General features: G+C 57.6%; 1 protein-coding gene across 23 annotated transcripts; it reads left to right on the top strand.

The window, feature by feature from the left end:
- The first annotated feature begins 6803 nt into the window (after positions 1-6803).
- On the top strand, positions 6804-19473 carry DPF1 (double PHD fingers 1). 23 transcript variants are annotated; one of them, XR_012000283.1, is made up of 12 exons: positions 6804-6981; positions 12833-12993; positions 13083-13190; positions 14514-14641; positions 14905-14988; positions 15387-15465; positions 15681-15812; positions 16708-16758; positions 16851-16970; positions 18052-18144; positions 18797-18878; positions 19028-19473. XR_012000283.1 is itself a non-coding variant. In XM_072751519.1 (12 exons), exons 1-12 carry the CDS (start codon positions 6839-6841, stop codon positions 19096-19098), a joined length of 1272 nt encoding a protein of 423 aa, XP_072607620.1. In that variant the 5' UTR covers positions 6804-6838; the 3' UTR covers positions 19099-19473. The 23 variants fall into 23 exon arrangements, 19 of the variants coding, with proteins under 19 accessions (XP_072607620.1, XP_072607615.1, XP_072607617.1 ...); XR_012000276.1 differs by having other exon boundaries at positions 14899-14988; XR_012000279.1 differs by having other exon boundaries at positions 14899-14988; positions 18767-18878.
- The last annotated feature ends 312 nt before the right edge of the window (positions 19474-19785 follow it).

Below are 19785 nucleotides of genomic sequence, written 5' to 3'. Positions count from 1 at the left end.
TGAGCCCCAGGTTGGGTGAAGAGATTACTTGGGGGAAAAAAAAAAAGAAATCCATCTCCTAACAGTTCTACAGGTTGGGAAGTCTGAGATCAGCATGGTTGGGTCCAGGCGAGGACTCTCTCCCTAGCTCACAGATGGCTCTCTTCCTGCTGTGTCTTCACAGGGAAAGCGAGCAAACTATCTGGTATCTCTTCTTTTTTTTTTTTTTTTTTAAGATTTTAAAATTTATTTATGATAGACATAGAGAGAAGAGAGGCAGAGACACAGGAGGGAGAAGCAGGCTCCACACAGAAGCCCAACATGGGACTCGATCCCAGGTCTCCAGGATCACACCCCAGGCTGAAGGCAGCGCTAAACCGCTGCGCCACCGGGGCTGCCCTGGTATTGCTTCTTACGACAACAAGTAGTTCTATCAGGCCTCATCTAAGCCCAGTTACCTCCCAAAGCCCTATTTCCAAACACCACCACCCTGGGGCTTAGGGCTTCAACATTTGAATCTTGGGGGAAGGGGACATAACCACTCAGTTCATAACAGTGACTTTTTAAGATTTTATTTATTTGAGGGAGAGTGATGGAGAGCACAAGTGGGGTGAGGGACAGAGGGAGAAGCAGACTCTCAGTGAGCAGGGAGCCCAACAGCTCCATCCTGGGGTTCCAGGATCAGGGCCTGAGCCACCCAGGTGCCCCCATAACAGTGACTTCTGAGGCTAGGTCAGAAAGGGCTTCAGCTGGGTTCTCTGGATATGCTTGTTCCTGGAAGGCAGCTGCCGTGTTGTGAGGAAGCACACAGAGACATGGAAGGGTTTTGTGTTCTAGACAGTCAGAACCAAAGGCCGGACACGTGTGTGAAGAAGCCTGGAGAGAGAGGACCCCAGCCCTAGATGCCCTCTGGGTGCAATGGGAGACCCCAAGTGAGAGGCACTCAGCTGATGGAAGAATTCTTTTTTTTTTTTTTTTAACTTTTATTTATTTATGATAGTCACAGAGAGAGAGAGAGAGAGAGAGAGAGAGAGGCAGAGACACAGGCAGAGGGAGAAGCAGGCTCCATGCACCGGGAGCCCGACGTGGGATTCGATCCTGGGTCTCCAGGATCGCGCCCTGGGCCAAAGGCAGGCGCCAAACCGCTGCGCCACCCAGAGTTCCCTCTTTTTTTTTTTTTTTTTAAGAGATTTTATTTATTTATTCATGAGAGACACAGAGAGAGGGAGAGAGGCAGAAACACAGGCAGAGGGAGAAGCAGGCTCCATGCAGGGAGCCTGACATGGGACTCGATCCTGGGACTCCAGGATCATGCCCTGAGCCAAAAGCAGAGCTCAACTGATGAGTCACCCAGGTGCCCCTCTTACACGGATCTTGATGAGCACCCAGTAAGGTACAGAATTGTCGAATCACTAGATTGTACTCCCGAAATTACCATAACACTGTATGTTCACTATACTGGAATTAAAATTAAAAACTTAATTGGGGGGCCTGGGTGGCTCAGTTGGTTAAGTGTGTGACTTTGTGACTTCAGCTCAGGTAGTGATCTTAGTGGGATTGAGCCCCTAATCAGGCTCCACACACAGTGGGGAATCCTTTATCCCTCTCCCTGCCTCCCTGCTCATGCTCTCTCTCTCTCAAATAAATAAAATATATTTTAAGACCCTTAATTCAAAAAAGGGATTAAGAGTACACTTATCTAGGGATGCCTGGGTGGCTCAGTGGTTGAGCATCTGCTTTTGGCTCAGGGCATGATCCTGGGGTCCTGGGATCGAGTCCCGCATTGGGACTCTGCTTTTCCCTCTGCCTATGTCTCTGCCTCTGTCTGTGTGTCTCTTATGAATAAATAAAATCTTTAAAAAAATTAAAAAAAATAAAATCTTAAAAAAATAAGAGTACAAGGCAGCCCCGGTGGTGCAGCGGTTTAGCGCCGCCTGCAGCCTGGGGTGTGATCCTGGAGACCCAGGATTGAGTCCCGCATCAGGCTCCCTGCATGGAGCCTGCTTCTCCCTCTGCCTGTGTCTCTGCCTCTCTCTCTTTCTCTCTGTATGACTATCATAAATAAATAAAATTAAAAAAAAAAGTAATCTGAAAGAAGCAAATCAAAACAATGAGAGGGTTGCCAGGCTGGCTCAGTTGGTAGAGTGGTATTGTGAATTTGAGCCCCACGTTGGGGTAGAGATTACTTAAAAATAAAAATCTTAAAAAAAAATAAAACAACAGGGATCCCTGGGTGGCGCAGCGGTTTGGCGCCTGCCTTTGGCCCAGGGCGCGATCCTGGAGACCTGGGATCGAATCCCACGTCGGGCTCCCGGTGCATGGAGCCTGCTTCTCCCTCTGCCTGTGTCTCTGACTCTCTCTCTCTCTCTCTCTCTCTCTCTCTCTGTGCCTATCATAAATAAATAAATAGAAAAAAAAATAAAAAAAACTTTAAAAAATAAAAATAAAACAACAGTGAGACATCAGTTAACACCTATTGATTAGGCAAAAATTAGAAAGCTGGGTGATACCAAGTGCTGGCAGGAGTAGCAGTGGCATTGACCAACAGAACAGACCAGCAAGCAGGCATGTAGTATGTGCTAATGCATGGTGAGTGAACTGGATGAACTGGCTAGCCTAGGGCTGGGGAACAGGGCCCCCATGCACTGCAGGTGGGAGTGGACTGTGGCCCAGGCTTCTGGAAACTAACCCATTTATTCAGTCACAAATGTTTCTTTGCTTCTTCTTCTTTCTCTCTCTCTCTTTTATTTATTTTTATTTTTTAAAGATTTTTATTTATTTATTCATGAGTGACAGAGAGAGAGAGAGAGAGGCAGAGACACAGGCAGAGGGAGAAGCAGGCTCCGTGCATGAAGGCGGCGCTAAACCACTGAGCCACCCGGGCTGCCCTCTCTCTCTTTTTTAAAGACTACTTAATTGACAGAGAGCACACAAGCAGGGGGAGTAGGAGAGGGAGAAGCAGACTCCCTGCTGAGCAGGGAACCTAATGCAGAGCTCCATCCCAGGATCCTGGGATCATGACCTGAGCCCAAGCCAGTCGCTTAACCAACTGAGCCACCCAGGTGCCCCAAGATTCTTATTCATTCATTCATTCATTCATTCATTCATTCATTCATTCATTTTTAAAAAAAGACTTTATTTATTTATTCATGACAGACACAGAGAGAGAGAGAGAGAGAGAGAGGCAGAGACACAGGCTCCATGCAGGGAGCCCAATGTGGGACTCAATCCCGGGACTCCAGGATCACACCCTGGGCTGAAGGCAGGAGCTAAACCGCTGAGCCACCCAGGGATCCCCTCATTTTTATTTATTTATTTTTTGTTTTTTTTAAAGATTTTATTTATTTCTTTATGATAGACAGAGACAGAGAGAGAGAGAGAGAGAGAGGCAGAGACACAGGCAGAGGGAGAAGCAGGCTCCATGCAGGGAGCCCGACGTGGGACTTGATCCCAGGACCCCAGGATCATACCCTGGACTGAAGGCGACGCTAAACCGCTGAGCCACCCAGGCTTCCCAAGATTTTTATTTTTAAGTAATCTCTGCGTCCAAAGTGGGCTCGAACTCATGACCCCAAGGTCAAGAGTGCCATGCTCTACTGACTGAGCCAGCCAGGCACCCCAAGAAGTATGGGAAAAATTAAACAATTCAAAAAAATTAAACATAGCAAAGAGAGGGCAGCTCAGGTGCCTTGACATCCATCCCTTCAACTGCATTTCATTTCTTCTTTCTGTGTGACGGGTGTGATGCAGTGATGTAGAGGCCGTGAAAAGCTCAGTGCAGGTCCTGACACATAGGAAGAACTAAACCCATGGGACTGCATGTATTACCGCTCTTATCATTTATTTATTTATTTATTTATTTATTTATTTAATGATTTTAGTGATTTAAAGATTTTAGTTATTTATTTGACAGAGTGAGGGAGAGCACAAACAAGGGGAGCAGCAGGCAGAGGCAGAGGGCGAGGGAGGAGCAGGGTCCCCCCTCTGCACTAAGTAGGGAGCCCAACTTGGGGCTCGATCGATCTCAGAACCCTGCGATCATGACCCCAAGCCGAAGGCAGATGCTTAACCAACGGAGTCACCCAGGCACCTCTTTTATTTTTTTATTAATTTAATTTATTTATTTGAGAGAGGGAGAGAGAGCTTGAGCAGGGGAAGGGCCAGAGGGAGTGGGAAACATAGGCTCCCCATTGAGCAAGGAGCCGGATGTGGGATTTGATCCCATGATCTGAGCTGAAGGCAGGCGCTTAACCCACTGAGCTACCCAGGTACCCCTGTTGTTATTATTGTTAATCATCATTGTTGTTGCCCTGGTATTGCACGACCCCCAACCTCATTTCGTCTTTATTATCCCCACCTGGTCAGGAGACTTCTGAAGGTCATGTCTGAACATCCCAAGGAAGACTTAGGGGAGGGCTGTACCCTCTGAAGATTTGTGGGGAAGACAGGGATGTGGCCCAGATGAAGCCGTCAAGGGGCTGGATCAGGGTCTCCTAGCGATTCCACAGGAGATTGGGGGTCGAGTGTCAGACACCAGTGACCAGGTGCTGGGCAGGGCCTGAGGCCCAGGGTGGGTGGACCAGAGTCTACTAGTGTCCCTACTGCCAGCAGGGTATCTGTCCCAGGGCTGAGGATTCAGAACAGCCAGTGTGGACAAAGACTAGGGCCGCAGTGCCCTCTGGCGGCCAGATCCGGGCTCCAGGGTTGGGAGAAGTGACCAAAGCCTGGGACTTCAGGATCGGTTTGTTCCCAACACGTGGAAGATCAAGCATCAGGGCCCCCAGACAGCTGCTCTGTGTGCGGAGAGGGCAAGGGGTCAGGGCTCCAAAGGATTCCCCTGGAGTCTCCTCCATAAAGCCCCTCCCTGACCTATAGCCGGGGTCCCGCAGCTCCTGTGCCTGCCTATCCCAGCCCTGACCCCTCTGCTTGGGCTTCTGCCACTCTTGGCTGTCATCGTGCGGGGATGGGTCTGTCATCCCGCTGGACTGTGAGCTTGCAGGCCCAGGCCAGAGCCAGCACTGCTCACATGCACATGCCCGCACGCGGCTGGGGACCGAAATACTCTGGAAAGGACTGACTGTGCCTGTTAGCCTTTCCCTTTGCCTTTAGCTCCAGACCCTCTCTGGGGAGGTTTCCTTAATACAGCATCCCCTTCAGGTTGTCCAAGGATGGAGGGCACAGTCCGGAGCCCACCTTGTTCTCTGTCCTTGTGGGCTGCGTGCCTCAGAGCTAGATCGTGGGGAGAGACATGGAGCATAATGTCTAGTTGATCCACTTATTTATTCATTAAATAATTATCGAGCACCTACTATTTGTCAGGTAGCAGTGGACAGGTCATCAATCCCTGCCCTCACACAGCTGATATTCTAGTGGGTGGAGACAGCCAATAAGTCAAGTAACTGCATAGATCTATTACATGATGACAGACTGTGATAAGAAAAAGCATTCAAGAGGACAGAGTTATGGGGGATGCTATTTTAGCTGAGGTTGCATCTGAGGAGGTGACATTTAATCAAAAACCTGAATAAAGTGAGGGATGGAGCCATGTGGCTGTCTGGGGGAGGAACATTCTAAGCAGTGAGAACAGTAAGTGCAAAGGTCCTGTGGCTGAAATGTTCCAGGAACAGGGAGGAGGCCAGTGCGGCTGGAGCAAAGTCAGCCAAGGGAAGAAAAGAGGGAAATGGGGTCAGAAATCTGGGGATCAAGTAGGGCCTTGAGGGCAGAGTGGGGACTTTGCATTTTATTCTAATTGTGAAAGAAGCCCCTGAAGGGTTTTGAGCCGGTGTGATGCCATATGTTTTAGATAGCCCACTCTGGCTGCCAGGGCGAGAACAGACCTGGAGCTGTCCAGGCAGGAGACAACGGAGGCTGGCGCCAGGTGGAGGCTGTGCGGGTGGATCCTGGATCTGTTTTGTGAATGTAGAGATAACAGGATTTGCTGATGGGCTTGATGTGTGTGTGTGTGTGTGTCTGTGTGTGTGTGTGTGTGTGTCTGTGTGAGAAAGAAGAGAGCCAATGATTGATTGCACTTAGAACAAAATCTATTTTCTTTGTAATGTCCTACAAGGCTCTACACGATCTGGGTCCTTGCTCTCTCCCCAACCTTGTCTGTCCCCTCACTCACTCGGCTCCAGTCCCACCAGCTTTCTTACTGATCTTTGCACTTGTCAAAAGCTCGCTCCCTTTCCCCTCCTACTGCCTGGCTGGAACTTCTCAGGTCTCAGCTCAAATGTCACCTCCTCAGAGGAGCCACTGTATGGCATTCATAATTCTCTAAGATGATTTTTGTCTATTTATTTTCTCCTTTATCATCTGTCTTTCTCCATGAAAAGGTCAGCCCCTTGAGGGCAGCGACTTTGGTCACCGCTGTAGGCCACGGTGTCTAGAAGAGAGCCTGGCACCCGGCAGGCACTGAATAAGTGAACAAAGGCATTGATTAACCCCTGGGCTTGTTTACACGCCGGCTTACACCGCGGAGACACGCAGACCAGCAAGCGTAGACAGGAATACACAACAGATCCTGGGGTCATCCACGTGCCCTGGGGAGCCCCGGAGGCCGCGGACCACCTGCTCCCACACCCGCGGCTCCCGGAGGACGGAGAGCCCGAGCTGGGAATGGAGCACCCTCAGGGAGGAGGAGAGGATGCTCTGGGACGAGCCAGCCCCGCCCTGTATCCTCAGCAGCCAATGGGCGCGCGGTCCTCCCGGCGCCCCCTGGGACGTGTAGTCCGGCCAGGGGCGCCCTCGGGCGCCGCCGCGCGCCCCTAGACTCCACGTCCCGTCGTGCGCCGGGAGGTGCGGGGATTGGCCGAGCCCCGCCCCCGGCCCGCCCCGCTCGGCTCGCGCCGCAGCCCCAAGAATGAATGAAATCGTAGCGCGCTGGGCGGCAGAGCGGGCGGCGCAGGCCGGGCTGGGCCCGCGCGCGGCGGCAGCAGCGCCCCGGGCCGGAGGCGGCCCAGCCGAGCGGGCCATGGCCACCGCCATTCAGAACCCGCTCAAGTCGTGAGTGTCCCCGCCGTCCACGTCCCTCCATCCCGCCCCCCACCCCCGGCCCTTCCCCCGCCCTCGCTGGGGAAGGGGACGCAGCGCGCGGGAGGTAGTTTAATGGGGGACCCCCCGAGCGCCCCACCCCACCCCTGGGGGACCCGCCACCCCTCGTTGTCCCCTGGGGTTGGGGGCGGGAGCCCCTTCGGGGTCGCGGGGGCGTCTCTTCTTTGTCGCTGTCAGTGAAGGAATGTGGCGCGGGCTGGGGGGTGGCGGAGGCCGTTTCCCCACCCAGCGTGGGGGTAGGGGCTTCCCTCTCCTCCTCCCCCATCTCTCCTCCTCCGTGTCCCCGGGGGCGCGGGAGCACGGACGCCGAAGTGCAGACCTCAGGCTCCGGGGTCGTCGCCACCCTCTCCCTCTCCCTCTCCCTCTCCCTCTCCCCAGAACACCTTCTCTTTCCCCCTCTTTCTCCGGGGCCCTCGGCCCCGCGGCCGCAGGGTGGGAGCTGAGACGTCGGGGTCCTGACCGCCCGCTTCCTCCCCGGGTCTTCGGGACCTAGGAGCTCCGACGCCCAGGTCAGCTCCGACCGTTCCTCCCTGTCCCCGCCCAGGGACATCCACCGAGAGCATCTCTCACCCCGTGGGGACCGGATGCCTCGGGAGGGGAGGCTGGCAGCGCCCTCAATCTCGGGGGACTCCCCCCTTTCTCCCTGTCCGCGTCCCCGCTCCGAGCGCTGGCCTCCTGGCGGGCCGGTGGCTGGGAACCTGGGCGCCCGGGTTCAAGCCTGCCCTCCCCTCGCCACCCCTCGCCACCCCTCGCCACCCCTCGCCGCCTCTCTCTTCTCTCTTTCCATCTCTCGCTCGCTCGCCCGCTCCCTCTTCGGGATCCCGGACTCCCGGGTCCCAGCGCTCCCCACCCCCTTTCCTCCGGCGGTGACAGCGGGCGCAGAGTGACAGGCGCGCGGCCGTTCCCGCCCTCCCTCCCCGGCGGGGAGCGCGGCGCTCCCCTCCCCCTCCCCCTCCGCCGGGGCTGGGGAGGAGGCGGAGGGCGAACGCCCGCGGCGCCGCACAAAGGGGCTGGGGCGACCTCCCCCCAGCCCCGCTTCCCCCAACCCCTCGCGCTCGCCGCCTTGACCTTGAGCGGCGCTGGCGGCTGGGGCGGGGGAAGGGGCGGGGAGCGCCCCCACGCTCCCGGGGCTGGGGCTGACGGCCGACCCGAGGCCCCCAGTAGCGCCCGGCCTCCTGCGGGGGAGCTGCGGGGCGAGGGGGCGCGGGTTCACAGGCACGCGCCTACACGTGGGCCTTGGCTTTGCGGGGAGCGAGAGAGGCTGCGGGGGTCAGCGGGAGGAGGTGTGTGACGGTGACACCCTCCTGCTTCCCTCTCACTCTGTCTTACACAGACAGACGTGTCTCCTCTGAGGGACACCCCCAGACTGGCCGGGACAGGGCTCCTGTACAGGTTGGTGGCTCCACAGGCTTCCTGGCCTCCTCACTCTGACCCCGCGGCCGGGACCCTTGGAGGAGGCGGGAGGAAGCGCTGGGCGGGAGCGCCCCTTCTTTGCCCTTCTTTGCTCTCCCGTGGAGCTGTCCGCGGGGTCCAGGGTAGGATCCGGCTCCCGCAAGAATGTGGGAGCCAAATCCCCTTGGGAGGCTGGTGCGAGCAGGCCTAGGGGTTCTGACTGCCTGGTTCCAGACCTCATCTTGAGCTATTAATTCACCACCCGCCTCCGGAGCCTCAGTGTTACCATCTGAGTATTGGGGAATCATAACTGCCTATCACCTCCAGGGGCTGTCGTGATCTTTGTTCAGAGCCTGACCCTAAGTGTACTGATTATTATTAGAAGTATCAATATTGATTTCTCTTGTGGTCCTGTTTCCATATAGGGCATTGCGGGGGCCTGGAGGCCAGGATAAGGTTAGGGTGGGAGCGCCAGTGTGCCCTTCTTTGCTTTCATCCTCTGAGGGGTCTGCAGGGTTGAGGGAGGGCGGTGGGCTAGGAGGACCACGTGGGCAGGGGAGTTCAAGTGTGGGAGACGGATCTGCAAAGGTGACCAGGGGCAAGGAAAGGGGGGAAGCGACAGCTCGGGTCGTGGGTCAGTCGTGCTGATGGACAGGGGCCTCCAGGGAGATGACGTACTATGTTCAGGCTCCTAACCGAGCAAATTGTTGTAAGGGTTCTGGGGTGGGGCAGGCGTGAGCTGGGGTGTCTGAGGCTGGAGGTGTGGGGAGCAGGTGTAATGTGTTGGGGGATCTGTGAGGGTGGTGGGAGGTGAGAGAGGAAGGTGCGAGGGCGGGCACTCTCTGAGCTGAGCTGATGGGCGGAGGGGTAGGGCTTACCAGGGGTGAGATATGAGGTGGCCAGAATAGAGGCCTGGAGGCCAGAGTGAGCATGGGGGTACCAGCATCCTTCACTTACTCCCCTTGCCACCTACTCTGGGCCAGATGTGAAGCAGGGACCCACTGTGTCCTGTTGGGAGTGGGGAAGCAGGGAGGTCAAGGCCTTACCCTGGGGAGACTGGGGAGAGTTTGTGGAAGGGGGTCTAACACTAGGGGTGTGTGTGTGTGTGTGTGTGTGTGTGTGTGTGTGTGTGTGTGTAGAGGTGATAAGTTTGGAGGACCTTGAGGGCATCTCTCTCACCAGAGGGTAGGTGGAGGCATCAGGTGACAAAAGAGGTGAAGGCTAGTCTGCCTCTCTGGCTGCTGCAGAGCCCCCTGGTGGACAAGGGCATTTGTGGGGGTTTTATCCATGAGGGAGCCCATACTGGAACACAAATTTTGGACCAGGGGGGTTCTGGGTCCGTGTTGGTGTGGCCTGCTGGGGCAGCTCGGTGTCTGGGGACTCCTTAGGGTACAGTCTGTGCTGGTGACAGAGGGAGAAAGAAGGAGGTGAAACTCACCTGGGTACAGATACCTAGATGAGTGAATCCTGTTAGCCCCACCGTCAAGCGCCACCAGGGGCTGAGGGCCCTGTGGTTTCACCTCCCTCTGCCTCAGATTTCTTATCTGGAAAATGAGTGTAAACATAGCATCACCTGGGAGGGTCATTATGAGAATCGTATGAGCTGCTGGCTGTTGAAGTACTTAGAATTGTGTCTGGCACCTGGTGGGTACTCAGTATATTTTTATTTACTCATTCAACAAATACTTATTGAGCATCTATTATGGGCCAGGCATTATTCTTTCTGGTAGTGGTTGGCTAGCACCATTTTACACCTGACTTCATATCCGATCTCCTTGATGGAGTGGATTTACTGAACCTACTACCTGCCAGGTACCTTTTATTTTATTTATCTATTTTTAAAGATTTTATTTATTTATGCATGAGAGACACAGAGAGAGAGACAGAGGGGCCGAGGGAGAAGCAGGCTCCCTGCAAGGAGCTGGATGTGGGACTCAGTCTTGGATCCCGGGGTCACGCCCTGGGCCAAAGGCAGACGTTCAACTGCTTCGCCACCCTGGCATCTCCCCCCTGCCCACCCCGGGTACCTTTTAAAAACACTTTATGGGGGGGCACCTGGGTGGCTCAATCGGTTAGGCCTCCGAATCAATCTCAATTCAGGTCTTGATTTCTCCGTGGTGAGTTTAAGCCCCGTGGTGGGCTCCCTGCTGGATGTGGAAAAACTAAAAATAAAAACACTCTATTTACTCATTTAATCCTTACAACAATCCAATGAGGTGTCATCCTCATCTTACAGGTGAGGAAACAGGCCCAGGGAAGTTCAGTCATTTGCCCAAGGCCACATGGCCACCGAGTTGCAGAGGCGGGATTCGAACCCGCCAGGTGCGGCTACAGCTCCTTACAGGCGACCGGCCTGCGGCAGGACGGGCTCGCCCGCGCGGGGTCACCGTGCGGGGGACAGCCCCGGGGGCCAGGCCGGTGCTGGGCGCCGGGAGGGCCTGGGGATGCGGCAGGGAGAGGTGTCGGTGAGGCGAGCGCAGGCGCGCGGGTGGGACGCCCGTTATCTCTAAGTCTCGTGGCTTCGGAGTGTTTGTGTAAGTGTAAATGTATGTGAGTCTGTGGAGGCGTGGGAGGGAGGTGTGCGTGAGTCTGCGTGGGAGGCTGTGAGTATACGTGTGAATGTGTGTGTAAACTGCCGTAGGTGGGCGTGTGCGAGCCCAGGTGTGCCCGTGGGAGCGTGTGCCCGGGACGCTGGGGCGCGTGGGAGCGGGCGCGCGTGAGGGACCGCGCGAGGGACCGCGTGAGTGGCCGCGCGCGCTCCCGGGGCCGCGCCCCTGCCCCCTGCCCCCTGCCCCCTGCCCCCTGCCCCGCGGGGTCCCGCCCGGCCCCCGGCCCGGACTACCACTCCCAGCATGGCCCGGGCGGGCCCGCCCTGCCGTCCTGATTGGCTGTGGCCCCGGTGCTCCCGCCCCGCGGGAATGAATGGATGGGCGGCCTCAGCGCCCGCCCGAGCGCTGGGAGGACCGACCCGGCGGGGACCTGCTGGGGGCAGGACCCGGGGAGCAAGATGGCCACGGTCATCCCCGGCCCCCTGAGGTGCCGCGGGCCGGCGGGAGGCGGGAGAGGGCGCGCGGGCGGGTCTGCGCGGGCGCGCGCGCGCGTGTGTGCGTGTGTGGCGGCCGGGGGTGGGGCCGATGGGGTGTCTGGGGGGCTGTCACCGTGGGCCGTGCTGCGCGGGGGTGCGGATGTGTGTGATCGTGGGTCCCTGGCAAGAACGGGGTCCGATGCGCTGCTCCTGGAGGAGCGGAGGGTGTGGGGGACTCGGAGTCCTGTTCGGGTCCTCTTCGGGGGAAGGGGGGTCACGTCCCGCCCGGCGACACCCGGGGATGGGGAGAGACCGAACCGGTCTGGGGGTGCGGGAGGCTTGGGAAACTTGAGTGAAGCCCACACCACCTTTGTCTTGGCATGTGGAGTGCGTGTCACTTGTCTGTTTGTTTTTGATATGTGTGTGGATATGTGTTTATTTTAGTCTACACTAGGTATCTTTGGATATTTGGGTCTTTGAGTGTGCGTACATGTCCTTTGGAACTGTGCATCGCTTGTGCTCTGTGTCTGGATTTGTAGGCATGCATGTACTTGTACAGTTGTGTGTGAATATGGGTGGATTTGTCTGCTTCTGTGTTGTATCTTTGTGTGGATATGCGGTATTTTAGATGTTGGTTTCTATATTGTGTATCTTTGCGATTGTGTGTGTGTCCTGTGTGAATCTGTGTGATTCCTTTGTATAGTTTGTCTGGATATTGTGTGTGTGAGTATGTGTGTGTGTAATTTGTTTTGTGTTGTGTCTTTGGGTATATAAGTGCATGTGTGGGTAGTTTGTTTTAACATTCTTCTCATAATATTTGTGTATCACTGTGTGTCTTTGGATGTGTGTATGTGTGTGTAGTGCTGTGTGTGTGATCTCTTTGCACATTGTGTGTCTTTGTGCGGGTGCTTTGTTTATGTTGTGTGTCTTTGGATATGTGATGTGTATTCGTGCATGGGTATATGTGGGATGTGTCTGTTTCTACACTATGGGACGGCGATGTTTGTATTTTCTCAGTAGATATTTGTGTGTGCACATATGTGAGATTTGTCTGTTTCTCCTTTGTGAGTTTTGGGTTATGTCTCTCTTTGTGTGTGAATCCTGTGTGGTTTGGTTGTGTTGTGTATTTTGACGCGTGCCTGTAGGGATGGGTCCTGGTGTATTTTTGTCCGTCTCTGTATGGTGTGTATCTATCTGCCTGTTGGCTCCAGGCCTGCTTGGGCCCTGGGCTGGGGGCGCCTGAGTCCCGGAGGCACAGGGGGGAGAGGTGAGGTTGGGAGAGTAGGCCCACCCCCTCCCGAGGGGCGCGCCGAGGGGGGCTGCTGGGCCACCTGGCGCTCGCGCCCTTGCTGACAGCCACTCGCCCGCTCGCTCGCCCCCTCGCAGCCTAGGCGAGGACTTCTACCGCGAGGCCATTGAGCACTGCCGCAGCTACAACGCGCGCCTGTGCGCCGAGCGCAGCCTGCGCCTGCCCTTCCTCGACTCGCAGACCGGCGTGGCCCAGAACAACTGCTACATCTGGATGGAAAAGACCCACCGCGGCCCTGGTACCGCCCCGGAGGGTGGGGGCGGGGCGGCGGCTTTGCGGGCCGCCTTCCCCTTGTTCTCACGGCCCCCCTCGCGCTTCTCACTCCAGGTTTGGCCCCTGGACAGATCTACACGTACCCGGCGCGCTGTTGGAGAAAGAAACGGAGACTCAACATCCTGGAGGACCCCAGACTCCGGCCCTGCGAGTACAAGATCGGTGGGTGGAGCTTCATCCTGGACCTGGGGGGGACCCTATCAGTGCCCCCAGCGCCCGCTCATGCGTGTGTGGTGAGGCCCTTGTGGGTCTGAGCATTTGCCTTTATTTCCCTCCCAGCACTTGTCTGCAGGTGTGCGTCTGGGGTAGTCCAGACGTTCTCCAGTTCCCCCTGAGTGACTGGGCTTTGGACTTGGGCTGTATCTTCTCCTCCGGCCCAGGTGTATTCGTGGGCAGAGTGGTATCTGTTTCGTGTGCCTGGGTGTACCTTCCCTGGCGAGTTGGGATGGATCAGGGCCCCGCTGGCTTTCTTCCTATGGGTGCCTCCTATGTGTGTCTGGATGTGTCTGGGTGTCTTTCCATCCGTAAGGGAGTGTATCAAAGTGTCTGTGTCTCTTTCTAGGTGTTTCCAAGAGTACTAGAAGGGCTGTTTAGTCTTGTGTGTGTCTGGTCTAGCAGGGTATCCTGAGTGTGTCTGGGTGTATCAGGGCGTCTGGGTGCCTCTTCCTTTGAGTGTCCAGATGCTTTGGGATGTCTGGGAGAAGCCCTTCGTGGCTGGTGTATTACGTATATTTCTGCCCACATGTGCTCGTCTGGCCAGAGTGTCGGGCTTTATGACCTTTTGACTGTGACCAGTAGTGTCAGAGTCGCTGGCTCTTTCTCTTCTCCTGTCCGGGTGTATCCAAGGGTCTGTGTGGGTCCAGGTGTATTGAAGTGTCCATCTGGACACTGTGTGTCCATCTGTGTCTTTCTGGGTGTGTCTGTTTGCCTCAGAGGGACAGTGTATCCACAGTCCTTGTGTATCCATCTGAGTGATTCTCTCTTGGTATGTCTCTCTCTCTCTCTCTCGTGTGTGTCCAAGTGTATGGCAGGGTCTGGCTGCGTCTTCCTCATGTGGATCTAGGTAGAGCTGATGGTTTAATGTCCCTTTCTGATTGTCTCCGGGTGTATCCAAGGGCTTGGATGAGTTTCCTCCGCGTGTCTGGGTGTATCTCTTCCTTTGTGTGTCTGGCTGCCTCAAGATGATCTGTACCTTCCATGTGTGCCCTGTTTGAGTGTCGGTAGCTCTCCACATGCATCCAGGTGTAAGTGAGGGTCTGGCTGTGTCTCCTTCTGAGTGTGTCTGAGTGGATCTGAGGGTCTGGCTGTGTCTCTCTCAGGGTCTCGGCATCCTTCCCAGTATGTATGATTGAGTCTTTGAGTCTTGTTGCCGGTCGAGTGTGGGAAAGCCTCTGTCCTGAAGCAAAGGGCATGGTTCCCTGACCCGGGCTGTTTGAGGAATCCTCCAGGGACAACATACCCCCCTGACCCCACCCTTGTCTGCAGACTGTGAGGCACCCCTGAAGAAGGAGGGCGGCCTGCCAGAAGGGCCAGTCCTTGAGGCGCTACTGTGTGCGGAGACAGGGGAGAAGAAGATTGAGTTGAAGGAGGAGGAGACCATTATGGACTGCCAGGTGGGACCACCCCTCAGGGGCCCGAGCTGCCTTCTCATCCCTGCCACCCGCCCTGGCACATCCTGTTCCTGCTCTGCAGTCTCCCCGGGCCTTGGGGCACCCTGGATCTCCATCCTCCCACACCCTGTCTCTTTTTAGAAGCCCCTCCTGACTTGCCCTCCTCCCCCCCCATCTCCAGCTGCGTCCAGAACTTCCCCAAAGCAGGACAGCATCCCCCCCATTTTCTTGACCTCGATCCCCCTTCTCCTGATGCCCAGAAACAGCAGCTGCTGGAGTTTCCACATGATCTCGAGGTGGAAGACTTGGAGGATGACATTCCCAGGAGGAAGAACAGGGCCAAAGGAAAGGTATTACCTCTCAACTTTTCTCCATCGCCCCACCCCTCCGTGGCAGAGCCGGTGTACTGGGCACACACAATGGTCAGGCCTTGCCCCAGTTTGACCCTATTTAATCCCCAGAGCAGCCTGACGGGGCGGGGTTGGGAAGGGGGTTCGTAGAGGATCTTATACCCATTTTACAGATGAGCAAACCGAGGCTCAGATATCATTATACCGTTTGCAAAACAGAGATTGTCCAGTGGCTGAGAGCCGCCTTATACCCACGCTACACACGAGGAATCGGAACCTCTTGGTCGAGGCCCACAGTTAGGAAGTGGCAGAGCTGCGGGTCACCTTTCAGGCCCATGAGGGGAAAGCCCTTCCGGTTCCCTCCGTTTCTTGGCCGCTCACACCCCCTTCCCCCACAGGCATATGGCATCGGGGGTCTCCGGAAACGCCAGGACACCGCTTCCCTCGAGGACCGAGACAAGCCGTATGTCTGTGATAGTGAGTCCTTCTGAAGAGGGGGAGAGAGAGAGTGGGGCCTAGAGACCTCCCCCCTGCTGGCCCCCTCCCTCCTGTTCTAGAGCCCGGTGGGCGGGGCGCTCAGGCCTCTGGCAGAGGGGGGAGGTGTGACCCCCAGGCCAGGGTGGAGGCCGCCCAGGGTGGAGGCCGCCCGGGCTGGGAGGGCTGACCGGCCCCCCTCCCTGCTCGCCCTCCAGTCTGTGGGAAACGGTATAAGAACCGGCCAGGGCTCAGCTACCACTACACCCACACCCACCTGGCTGAGGAGGAGGGGGAGGAGAACGCGGAGCGCCACGCCCTGCCCTTCCACCGGAAAAACAACCATAAACGTGAGCAGGCAGGCGGGCTGTGGGGTAGTGAGGGACCCGGGGAGTGGGGGCTGAGGAGCCGGGGAGGGAGGGGGCACATTAGACATTTCTGGAAAATCTCCAGCTCAGCGGTCCCCTCCCCCCACCGACCAAGGGGATGCTGGCTCTGGGGTTGCCATGGCAACCAACCATCTCTCCCTCTCGCTCCCGGCCGGGCATAATATTTCTGGGTCTGATTTATTGTTTCAATTAGAGCTTGGGGAGGGGGGTGATAGATGACTCCCCTCCCTCCCTGCCTCCCTCTCTCCCTTCTCCGCGAAGCTTTGGCTGAGGGGCAGGGTCTGTGGCCTGGGAGCCCTTGGCGCCTGCCCATGCCAATCCCGTGCCAGCCCTGACAGCCGAGGGGTGGGGGAGGGCTTGGGGAGGCTCTGCCGGTGGAGGAACTGTCTTCCCACCCATCTCTTGGTGGGAGAGGGCAGTCTCTTCATCCCGTCCCCTCTACACACCCGGGCACCTCTGTGTTCAGGATTTTTCTTGTGAATGTCCGTCTGTTTCCATATCAGATCTTGGCGAGTGGCGTCCCCAGTTTTTATCTAGTCGGGCGCTTAGCTGGCACTGGTTGTCTGGTAGAAGTGTGTATGAATGGGGAAGCAGGGGGCTCTTCCTAAAGCTGTTATTTGCAATTTTACCTAATAAAGAGGATGTGTGGGTTGTCCTCAGAGAGTCTGGGGTTCCTGATGAGAGTTATTTGGGTCCCCAATTCTGTTCTGCTACTGGCCGCAGCTCAGGGGAGCTACTCTGTCTCCTTACCTCCCTCCGGGCCTGGAAAAAGGGGTCCACCCTTGGGACTGAGGCTGGGGGCAGGGTGGAGCCTTGCCTGTGGTGAGAGTCCCTCTCTCTGTCCCCCCAACCCCAGAGTTTTACAAAGAATTGGCCTGGGTCCCTGAGGCACAGAGGAAACACACAGGTAGGGATGCCTCCCTCTGCCCCTATTTCCCCAGCAGCCTCTGACTAGGTGCCCCTGGCTGCCTGCGGCAACCCCTTCCTGCTGTCTTTCAGCCAAGAAGGCACCTGACGGCACTGTCATCCCCAACGGCTACTGTGACTTCTGTCTGGGTGGCTCCAAGAAGACCGGGTGTCCCGAGGACCTCATCTCCTGTGCTGACTGTGGGCGATCAGGTGATACCCCCACCTGAGGTTGCCGGGGGGCCTGGGTGGAGGGCACACCAGGAATCTAGATCTGGAGGATGGGAGGTGGAGAGGCGCGGCCTGGTGGGGGGAACCCAGGGGTGGTGCAACGGGTTCCACTGCTGAGGACTGTGGGAAACCCAGAGGGGTCAGAGAGGCTCTGGGATGTGGTTGTCATGGCATTGATGGTGGTGGCCTGTGCTTATCATGGCACGAGGAGTGGTGAAGGATGGTTGCCACGGCATCGTGGGGAGTGGACTGTGATAATGAGTAATGGATGGCCACTGTCGGGGTCCTGTGGATAACCGACGGCGCTTGCCGTGGACTTGTGGTTAATAGAATGTGGTTTCCCAGGGTGGACTTGTAGGTAATAGACTGTGGTTGTCTCAGCACAGTGGGTAATGAATTGTGGTTGTCATGGTATTCCGGGTAGTGCGATGTGGTTGTCATGGCGACTGGGTAGCTGTTGTGGCACCGGGGTAGTGGCCAAGGGGGGCGTCTCTGCGCTGGGGTAGCGGGCCGGCCACCGGGTTGGCATCGCACGGTGTTGTCACAAGCAGTTTGGCGGCCGGGTATCCCGGGTAATGGGGCTCGGGCTGCAGGGAACCCAGGGTGTGGGGCCCCCCTGTGCCAGGCAGTTGCCATGGCATCGCGGCTGGGAGAACGTGGTTGCCACGTTACTGTGGTTAGCGGAACCTGTTGGCCATTCTGCTGTGGGTAATGGAATGCGGCTGCCTCAGCGCAGTGGTTAACAGAATGTGGCTGCCCGGGTGTTGTGGGTGGTAGAAAGTGGTTGCCACAGCACTGTGGGTAATGGAATGCGGTTGCCATGGTGTTCTGGGGAGCAGAATGTGGTTACCATGGTGGCTGGGTAGGGGCCGGGTGGCCGCGGCAGCAGCGCGGCGGCCCGGGCACCGCGAGCGGGGTGGGGTCAGGCCCAGCCTCAGAGCCGGGCTGGCGTGGGGGCCGGGCCGTCCTCCCCGGGCTCAGCGGCCACCGCGGGGGAGGGGGCACGATGGCCCCTAACCGCATCCCTGCCCCTCGGCCCCCAGGACACCCCTCATGTTTACAGTTTACGGTGAACATGACGGCAGCCGTGCGGACCTACCGCTGGCAGTGCATCGAGTGCAAGTCCTGCAGCCTCTGTGGTACCTCGGAGAATGACGTGAGTGGCCGCCCGCCCCGCCCCGGGACCCGCCCCGGGGCCCGCCCCCAGCGCCGCCCCGCCCCGGGACACGCCCCCAGGTGACCTCCCGCCCCGCCCCTCCGCCCGCCGGGGCGCCTCAGGCGGCTCCCTGGAGCCCCTCCCCGGGGAGCAGCGGTAACCTGTTCTGTCCTTATGTTAGTTAGTGTCCCTTAACGGGCCGGGCCCTTAGGGCTCCTCGTGTCCCTGCCTCCTCCCAACCACCCTCTGAGGTAGGTGCCCTGTTCCCACTTCACAGAGAAGAAACCCAGCTCAGGGAGGGGAAATGACTCGCCCGAGGTCACCCGTCTAGGAAATTAGTAGAGCTGGGACCCGAACCCACATCCAGTGCGTCCAGAGCTGGTATCAGACCACCTGGGTGTCATTTTAAGTGTTCCGCAGACTCTGTCAAACCCAGACGACACACTGCAAACGGACAGACCACAGGGGTGTTCAGCTTGGCCAAGCCGGGTTCTGCAAAGATCCCGTGATGCAAAGACCTTCTCGGAGCCCCTTCTCGTGGGAGGGACCAACCTTCCCCAGCCCCTCTGACCTACCCCTGCCCCAGCCCCCCCACCCCGGTTTCTGGTGCCCGTGCCCCCAGGGTGCCAGCTGGGCGGGTCTCACCCCCCAGGACCAGCTGCTGTTTTGTGACGACTGCGATCGGGGTTACCACATGTACTGCCTGAGTCCTCCCATGGCGGAGCCCCCGGAAGGTGAGAGAAGAGGTGGGCACCACACGGGCGTGGGCAGGTCGAAAGGCGGGCTTCCTGCCGGTGAAGACCAGGCACTCTGTCTGCTGGTTGGGAGGGACTTGGGCCAGCCCTTCCGGGACCTGGGCCTAACCCCCTGGCCTCCCCCACAGGGAGCTGGAGTTGTCACCTCTGTCTTCGGCACCTGAAAGAAAAGGCCTCTGCCTACATCACCCTCACCTAGGCCTGGCTCTGGCTCACCTGGACCTCTGGGGTGGTGCTGACCCATCTGCCTCTCGGAGCTCCTCCACACCCTCCCGGCCCTCAGTGCCCCACCGTGGGAGGGGGAGAGGGGGAGCCCGAGAGGGGGCTGGGCCCCCCCTTCCCTCTGTGCAAGTGGAATGTTTGCCCTGTGGGTTGGTGGGCCTAGCAGGGCTCCTCTCCCTTCCTCCCTCCTTCCCCATCCCTTGGCAAATGGGCACCAGGGGCTTCTGCTCCCCTCAAAGCCATACCCCGCCTCTGGGCGGGCATGAGGGGCGGCAGATGCCAGCCCGGGGCACGGACACAGCGTTTTTCTAAAGAAAAAGTCAAAAAGTTAAAAAAAAAAAAAAGAAATTAATATATACAAAGAGTCCTCTAAGGCCTGGCTGGGTGGAGGGGGCACTGCTGAGCATCCACTGGGCACCAGTCTATGCGGCTTCCTGCCGAGCAGCCCCGCCCCCCGGTTTCCGGAGTTGCAGCTGTCCCGCCTCCGCACCCAAAGTGGGCACCATTCCCCCGTGAGCCCGGGCAGGTGGGTGTGGTGTCCACCCTCGCCCCCTCCTGGTGCCCACCGTGGATACTGCATGACGTGAACCATGGTTTTGAACTCCGCTCCCGCTCCCTCCCCGAGCGCCCCGCCCTGCCCGCTCCGTGCCGCCGTGGCCGAGGC

Source organism: Vulpes vulpes, chromosome 1, assembly GCF_048418805.1.
Source record: "Vulpes vulpes isolate BD-2025 chromosome 1, VulVul3, whole genome shotgun sequence".
NCBI classification, from domain to species: Eukaryota; Metazoa; Chordata; class Mammalia; order Carnivora; family Canidae; genus Vulpes; species Vulpes vulpes.
Note: the sequence above shows the minus strand (reverse complement) of the source record. Positions and strands in the feature narration are given on the sequence as shown.